The 9,017-nt window shown below is 43.5% G+C and overlaps 1 protein-coding gene across 6 annotated transcripts in view; it reads right to left on the minus strand.

Annotated features, from left to right (window-relative positions):
* LOC110530756 (NACHT, LRR and PYD domains-containing protein 1 homolog) overlaps window positions 1–6,611 on the minus strand; it is a 21,342-nt gene extending 14,731 nt beyond the window's left edge. The window contains exons 1-3 of one of the 6 annotated variants that reach the window (XM_036986496.2): window positions 6,383–6,611; window positions 5,768–5,843; window positions 2,370–2,618 (exon numbers count right to left, since the gene is read on the minus strand). In XM_036986496.2, coding sequence (XP_036842391.2) covers window positions 2,370–2,618; window positions 5,768–5,795 — 277 coding nt within the window. In that variant the 5' untranslated portion in view covers window positions 5,796–5,843; window positions 6,383–6,611. Of the gene's footprint in view, window positions 1–2,369; window positions 2,619–5,767; window positions 5,847–6,382 lie in introns of all 6 variants that reach the window. The other 5 variants (XM_036986494.2, XM_090182844.1, XM_090182841.1 and 2 more) reach the window with 5 other exon arrangements.
* Between the last annotated feature and the right edge of the window lie 2,406 nt (window positions 6,612–9,017).

The raw sequence follows: 9,017 nt of genomic DNA on the forward strand, positions 1-9,017 counted from the left end.
AAACCTTCTCACAAGATAGCGCTAATCTTTGCATCTTTATAATTTATTGAAAACGTTATCACGCAACAGTTAGGTTGGGCATTGTTTCACTTGACACATTTCAGTGTTTCCACAAAGAAACATCAGCGCGTCAGGTATTGTTGACAGTTCGGACAATCCTTGTCATGTAATGAAACATTAATTTTATAGATGGGAGAAAAAAAATCTGTAATTAATGAATACAATTACATATAGGGGGGATTTTGTAAGAGCAATGACTTGTTTTTGTCATTTTCCAAATATTTTAAATACTGTACATTTCCCAAATCTGCATTCTGCCAGGAAATGCCCGTCCTGAGAAACTGATCAAAGTTTAAACACTTAAACTTCAAAACAAAAATTATATTCACTGTAAAATGATATGAAGAAGTTTCTTTTAATAGCCCTCTGTGACTTTAAGGAACATTTTTCTTCAAACACTGACTCCTAAAAGATGTGTCCCAAGGTCATCTGTGTTTTAATTAGGAGGTTGCTCCTTTATGTGGTGTGTAGAAAATCTGGCTAACTATGTAAGTAGACTTTGTTAGGGTTCATCTGTGTATTTCTATGTAATAGCCTCATTGTTACTATGTAATTGTACCTTTATTTAGGTATGTCAGTTGAGAACAACTTCTTATTTTCAATGAAAGCCGAGGAACAGTGAGTTAACCGCCTTGTTCAGGGCAGAGTGGCATTTTTTTTTTTTTACCTTGACAGCTCAGGGATTCAATCTTGCAAGCTTCCGGTTGCAAGTCCAACGCTCTAACCACTAGGCTACCTGCCGCCTCTACACTCTAACCACTAGGCTACCTGCCGCCCTAACAGCTTTGAATAGCATATTCCACAGTACCACATCATGTAACTGTGCTTATACATGCTTACTCAGGTGTTTACATGTTGTAATATCATGCAGCATACCCTGGTTATCTGGCCATTTTGGCATAGTTTATGTGTGGCTACATGTGGTACACTCTGTCCCCCCATAACTTACTATGGGCCAAGATGGCCACAAGCCAATAGTTGTATATTACACAACCAATATGGCCGACCATTGACGTCATTGTTTACATCCTAGCATGCTACTTCTAACCATTAGCCCCACTAACTGCTAACTGTACTGTGCATAGGGGTTATTCAGCTCCCTATGCCAGCCAATAGCTTGAGGGCTACTAGCCTGTAACCTAGCTTAGCGTGCTAGCCTCCAGCTATTGCCTGTTTATACTGTATGCCAACCCACAGCCTGTGGCCAACTAGCCTAGCATGCTAGCTGCTAATTGTATCATGTTTATACCTCAAATGCTATCCTAGCCCCTTTATACAATATGGTATAATCATTACTGCTATGTAGTGTGTTAGCCTACTAGCCATAGAGTGCTGTATGCCTATTACGAGATAATACTGTTAGCACACTAGCTTCCTATTGTGTGCTAGCCATAGAGAATGATAGAGGCCTCTAGTGACCAAAGGGCTTTATTAGCATTGGCAGCGACATTGAGTGCTTCCAACATTTAAAACATATATATACTACTTCAAAATGGAGAATGGTACTACCCGTGCTGTCACAGACGTTATAACGCACAGATACAAAGATGAGTCCTCTAGCTATCTCTATGATGCTAGCTCATTGCTGCTATGCATATTTTACATCATTGCCATTCTGTTTGTATAGCCTTACATGGCTAGTACTCTGGAGTAATTGCCTGTTTCTTCTGTTCTACAGAAAACACTATCACTTCCACTAGTCCCTTCCTCTTGTTTGATGTGTGTGTGTGTGTGTGTGTGTGTGTGTGTGTGTGTGTGTGTGTGTGTGTGTGTGTGTGTGTGTGTGTGTGTGTGTGTGTGTGTGTGTGTGTGTTAGTTGTGTAGTAATAAAGTGTGGATTGAATCCATGTCTCCTACTGGTAATTTCCGACCTCTAACTGGGACCCTGGGACAGTTGTACCAGTGGAGGCTGCTGAGGGGAGGACGGCTCATAATAATGTCAGGAATGGAGTACAATGGATGGAATGGAGCGAATGGTATCAAACACATGAAAACCATGTTGATACCAATCCATTGACTCCATTCCAGCCATTAGTATGCTCCGTTCTCCCCTCAGCAGCCTCCACTGAGTTGTACCTATATCTAAACCGACCTCTTTCAGGGGAAACACCAGATGGTGGCCCGCTTTCTCCTTGTGTGATACTGTAGCAGATAGTTGATTATTTGGTCTATAAAATATAGATCTTTCAAATTTGCTTAATATTAATATATATATATATATATATATATATATATTTAAACATTGGCTTTCAAGAATGCCTGACCTAATCCCAGCCCATGTATCTAAATTGCCAAACATCTTCACTTACCTAAGTCCTGGACCAGATTAGGTTCATTCTCCCTCAGTGTGGAGAGAAAGGTAGATTTCACTTTGTTTCCTCCAGAGTGGAGGGCTTTAAAGAGCTCCCTCATTTTGCTCTGATTAGTCCTGGCAGCACTGATGTTAGAGTACATCTCTTTATGGATCATGTCTTCAGCTAGCAGCTCATCAGCTATAGGCATCACCATGGTGACCCTCTGAATGAGCTGGGGCATGTACTTGTCCACGAACTGAGCACCTGTGGAGGGGACATATTGGATGATAGTCTCTCACCTAAACCAACCACCTCAATAAATAAACATTCTATATAAACTTAATTATGATATAAATGATATAATATCAAGTTTTATATTATTCAGATTCATTGAAAGTGCCATCTTGGTTGACCATCTTGCTATCTTCGTTAAATGAGTGGCTACAGTGCTGTTCTGGGAATTGCGAAAACACAGTGGGGAAGGCTCTGCACTATCAGAATTCTATCAGAATTCTGCTCAGTTCAAGAGCGGACCACCAGATGGAACCAAACATTTGTCTATCTAAGTCAAGATGGGACAGACGGGCCTTTCACAATGGGAACCACTGTTACAGAGTGGGCAGAACAAGCAAGGAGGTGGGCAGAGCCAAGCACAAGCTAGCGAGATCTTATTGGAGCTTTTCTGCACGCATATTTCCGTTAGGGAACGCCTACCCTCTCAAGTATCCGTGTGCAAGAACTTGAATTTGCACATCTTCTTAAACAACGAACAAGAACAAAACAAACAAAAAAAAAAGTTTGCCAATGAGTCAAGTCTACTCAACGTCATGTCGCAACAAATTCTCGTTTTGGGAACGGAAAAGTGTATTGAGATCGAATGATGACGTCTATGAGAAAACAAGCAGAATGTCGGCCAACTGTAGTTTCGCTATGCTCTATCGCCCCCCTCTGGCTGCCACTGGACTTGCTCTCATCTCCATTACTGGTAGTGAGCGGAAGCCTCCACTGGATGACTCAGTTTTTTACCCCATGTGACACATCTGTGTTTCCCCTTGTAATGTAGGTACTGTAGCTACTGCTTGTATTTAAATGTCACAGATATGAGACTTGCTTGAAAAACATAAAACACACTGATTTAAATGTCATTACATAGTAGAAACATGGAGTGGTATATTAAACAGCCAGGGCTGAGCGATTAGCGCTATTTGAGGTCTGTTTTGGTTCGTTTTTTTCAATTTCGGTTTCATACATTAAATGCAATATGAAATATGACCTTGAAATCATTTTAGAGCTTTGTAATTGAATTTCAAAAGACAAATATTGAGAACATTCAATTGACAAATCATTGAAACCATTCCATTGTCTCTAACAACAAAGAATACATTGATAAGATAAGAGCCCATTATTGCTTATCACTTATTAACCATCATTTATTCACATTACTATTTATTGTCCAGTACTTTGGTATACTTTTTAGCCAGTAGTTCTGAAAGTAGCCTCACGAGCTAAAAGTGGTCCCCGAAAACCACATTGCTTTCTCTTTTAATTTGCTGTGTGCGCGCATCATCGCATCTTGTGCGCGCATCATGCTAGCTGTCACTCAAATGGTGAGGCGCTGATTGGATTTCGAAGTGCTAGGGGGCTGGCCCACGTGGGGGGAAATTACGCAGCGCAGCATTCGCTTTCAACCTAGGGATTTCGCAGATAATTAAGATTAAACAGTAATTCTGCTCATAGATTATGCATGTATGAACCACACCTTGACACGTCCAGCTCAAAGCTTGTCTGCAAAATTCACACACAGCATGTCTTTAAGGTCCTCATCTGATCTCTGCAGGCAGTAACAGCCAGACAACCATTTAACAATGTTTCTTTGGTCCACAATGAGCCAAGCTCCCCTGTCTAGTGAAAAAAGGTAGCCCATGATCATTTGGTTGCCACATTGCCCATAATGCAGAGCTGTCTGACAAAATCACTATTTTAGTATTTCTTCAAAGTAGATAAAGCATACTTTCAAGACTGCTACAACTATCAGTCATGGTACTAGAACTATCCCTCTGTCCATTCCTCTATCATGTGGTCAGTGTGCCGGGAAGAATAGGCGCAATGGATTCTGGTCATTGTAGTTCATTACCACGTTTTCTGCATTGAACTAGCGTGAATATTTCTATTTTTTGTAATATACTTTTGAAAACCACAACTCCCTACAGCGTCCCACCGGTCGTTCTTGATTTGATGTCTGTAGTGCTTGATACGATTTCTTTGTAGAGAAGCAGGGTGTTGATGTAACAAAACAAAAACGAAATAAATGGAATTCAAGTAATTGAACCGATGTCGGTCTATGAGTTGTTTAATAATAAATAAATAAAATAAAATCAGGTTAGACTGCAATAGATCTGACTAACTGCATTACTGTAGTACATTAGTATAGTTCAGTGCATTTGGAAACTATTCAGACCCCTTGACTTTCCACATGTTGTTACATTACAGCCTTATTCTAAAATGGATGAACATGTTTTTCCTCATCAATCTACACACAATACCCCACAATGACAGGTTTTTTTAGAAATGTTTGCAAATGTATTACAAATAAAAAACTGAAATACTTTATTTACATAAGTATTCAGACCCTTTGCTATGAGACTCAAAATTGAGCTCAGGTGCCTCCTGTTTCCATTGATCATCCTGGAGATGTTTCTATAACTTGATTGGAGTCCACCTGTGGTAAGTTAAATTGATTGGACATGATTTGGAAAGGCACAAACCTGTCTATATAAGGTCCCACAGTTGGCAGTGCATGTCAGAGCAAGTCATTAGGGTCGAATGAATTGTCTGTAGAGCTCTGAGATAGGATTGTGTCAAGGCACAGATCTGGGAAAAAAAATCTCTATAGCATTGAAGGTCCCCAAGAACTCAGTGGCCTCCATCACTCTTAAATGGAATAAATTTAGAACCACCAAGACTCTTCCTAGAGATGACCATCCGGCCAAACTGCGCAATCGGGGGAGAAGGGCCTTGGTCATGGAGGTGACCAAGAACCCCATGGTTACAGCCTCAAAGCTGTCATCAAGGCAAAGGGTGGCTACTTTGAAGAATCTAAAATGTATTTTTATTTGTTTAACAGTTTTTGGTTACTACATGATTCCATATGTGTTATTTCATAGTTGATGTCTTCACTATTTTATTCTAGAATGTAGAAAATAGTACAAATAAAGAAAACAACTTGAATAAGTAGGTGTGTCCAAACTTTTGACTTGGTACTGTATTTTTAATTTGTAATAAATTTGCAGAAATGTCTAAACCTGTTTTTTGCTTTGTCATTATGGGGTATTGTGTGTAGTTGTGGAAAAGTCAAGGGGTCTGAATACTTTCTGAATGCACTGTATCTCAGACCATATCCAGGTCTAACTTACTGTCTTCAGACGACTCCATTTTGTTCATCAGGAAAGGTCACACTGCAGCATTAAATCGTCTCTCTTCACTGGTTGTCTACTAGGGAAACAGTCAGTTATGCTCCACAATTATGTGCCCATATGCAATAGCTAATGTTAATGCATACAGTATATGGAGTATTCTCTATATGTAACAGTATATCTTTAGACCGTCCCCTCGCCCATACCCGGGCGCGAACCAGGGACCCTCTGCACACATCAACAACAGTCACCCTCGAACCATCGTTACCCATCGCTCCACAAAAGCCGCGGCCCTTGCAGAGCAAGGGGAACTACTACTTCAAGGTCTCAGAGCGAGTGACGTCACCGACTGAAACGCTATTTAGCGCGCACCGCTAACTAAGCTAGCCGTTTCACATCCGTTACATATGCAACAGATATTGAGACCACTTCCCTTTCTATAGTTTGAAATGTCTGTAGTATAATTTTTCTTGGACTCTCTGGGGCCCACAAATCCTTTTTATTTTGGTTTCTACGGAAGGCACACCGAAACATATTTGACTTCCTCTTTGTCTTTGTGTTGATAAAAAAAACAGCAAGTTTCTGTTTGCTGTGTTCAAGTGGACTTATACTCACCGTTCACATCCTCAGCTAAAGTTAATGGATAACATCATGTCTTTCAAATCACATCAATCTAAAGGCTGTAACTTCAACATGTTAAAGGTTCGGGGTTCGCTGACTTGCTGTATGTTTGTCTCCAGTGGTTATTTAAAACTAAGACATATTCCAGCAGAAGGACGGGGGTTTACTCTTCCCTGCTCCCTGACAAACTGTAAACCACTCCCCCTTACACTTCCTGGAACTCATGCACGTGCAGCAACGTGGAAGGAGAAGGATCACAGACACACAGAGATTGGGCAAGTTCGTTTCGCATGGCCGGGTGCCCCGGGTGGACAGAGTTTGCACATTTTAGACCGTTCCATTGGTCCTTATACTGCACTGTTGGAACTAGAAGCACAAGCATTTCGCTACACTCGCATTACCCTCTACAGAATCGGTGTCCCGACCTCGGGAGTGTTGAACTAATGTGATTAACATGAGGTTGTAAGAAACAAAACAAAAAGTCCCAGGACAAAGACATATCTGATATGGGCAGAACGTTTAAATTCTTGTTAATCAAACTGCACTGTCCAATTTACAGTAGCTATTACAGTGAAATAATACCATGCTATTGTTTGAGGAGAGTGCACAATTATGAACTCGAAAATGTATGAATAAACCAATTAGGCACATTTGGGCAGTCTTGACACAGAATTTTGAATAGATATGCAATAGTTCATTGGATTAGTCTAAAATGTTGCACATTCACTGATGCCATCTAGTGGCCAAAGTCTAAACTGCACATGGGCTAGAATAATTCACTATGGCCTTTCTCTTGCATTTCAAAGATGGAGAAAAAAACAAACAAAACAATTCATCTTTTTTTCTTTGTATTATCTTTTACTAGATCTATTCAACGACAGTGATTTCACATTTCCACAAACATCAAAGTGTTTCCTTTCAAATGGTATCAAGAATATGCATATCCTTGCTTCAGGTCCCGAGCAACAGGCAGTTAGATTTGGGTATGTCATTATAGGTGAAAAGGGGAAAAAAGGGGATAATCTTGACATCTGCTAACCATGTGTACGTGACAAATACAATTTGACTATATTTTTATATAAGTGTAATATTGGGATGCAAACTCAATGTAATACATTTCAACTTTATATCTGACATGGTATAGGTGTCTTCTCTTATTTCAGCCCTGTCACGTTCTGACCTCTATTTCCTTTGTTTTGTATGTAGTTAGTATGGTCAGGGCGTGAGTTGGGTGGGCAGTCTATGTTTGTTTTTCTATGATTTGGGTATTTCTATGTTTCGGCCTAGTATGGTTCTCAATCAGAGGCAGGTGTCATTAGTTGTCTCTGATTGAGAATCATACTTAGGTAGCCTGGGTGTCACTGTGTGTTGGTGGGTGATTGTTCCTGTCACTGTGTTTGTTGTCACAGGATAGGACTGTTTTGCGTTTTCACATTTCTTGTTTTTGTTAGTTTGTTCATGTGAAGTTATTTATTAAAACATGAATCAAAACAACCACGCTGCGCTTTGGTCCGCCTCTCGTACAGACGAACGTCATTACAGAATCACCCACCACAACAGGACCAAGCGGCGTGGTAACGGGCAACAGCGGCACAAGGAGGAATGGACTTGGGACGATGTGTTGGACGGCAAGGGTTGCTACACATGGGAGGAGATCCTGGCGGGAAAGGATCGCCTTCCATGGGAACAGGTGGAGGCAGCGAGGAGAGCAGAGGCAGCCGGAGAGAGGAGCCGGCGATATGAGGGAACACGGTTGGCAAGGAAGCCCGGGAGTCAGCCCCAAAAATGTATTGGGGGGGGCTAACAGGGAGTATGGCTACGCCAGGTAGGAGACCTGAGCCAACTTCCTGTGGTTACCGGGGGGCTAGAGAGACCGGGCAGGCACCGTGTTATGCTGTGGAGCGCACGGTGTCCCCAGTGCGGGTGCACAGCCCGGTGGCTCCGCCTATCGGCCGGGCTAGAGTGGGCATCGAGCCAAGTGCCATGAAGCCAGCTCTACGCATCTGGTCTCCAGTGCGTCTCCTTGGGCCGGCTTACATGGCACCAGCCTTGCGCACGGTGTCCCCGGTTCGCCTGCATAGCCCAGTGCGGGCTATTCCACCTCGCCGCACTGGCAGGGCGACCGGGATCATTCAACCGGGTAAGGTTGGGCAGGCTCGGTGCTCAAGAGCTCCAGTGCGCCTGCACGGCCCGGTCTATCCGTCACCACCTCCACGCACCAGCCCTCCGGTGGCAGCCCCCCGTACCAGGCTGTCTCTCCGGCCCATCCTTACAGGGGCTCCCTCCTCTCCAGCGCTGCCGGAGTCTCCCGCCTCTCCGGCGCTACCAGAGCCTTCCTCCTGTCCAGCGCTGCCGGAGTCTCCCGCCTGTTCGGCGCTACGAGAGCTACTCAGTCCGGCGCTTCCAGAGCCTTCCTCCTCTCCAGCGCCGCCAGTGCCGCCCGTCTGCCCAGCGCCGCCAGTGCCGCCCGTCTGCCCAGCGCCGCCAGTGCCGCCAGTGCCGCCCGTCTGCCCAGCGCCGCCAGTGCCGCCCATCTGCCAGGAGCCGCCAGTGCCGCCCGTCTGCCAGGAGCCGCCAGTGCCGCCCGTCTGCCAGGAGCCACCAGTGCCGCCCGTCTGCCAGGGGCCGC

The sequence above is a fragment of the Oncorhynchus mykiss genome, chromosome 8, assembly GCF_057628025.1.
Source record: "Oncorhynchus mykiss isolate SJ-2025 chromosome 8, ASM5762802v1, whole genome shotgun sequence".
NCBI classification, from domain to species: domain Eukaryota; kingdom Metazoa; phylum Chordata; class Actinopteri; order Salmoniformes; family Salmonidae; genus Oncorhynchus; species Oncorhynchus mykiss.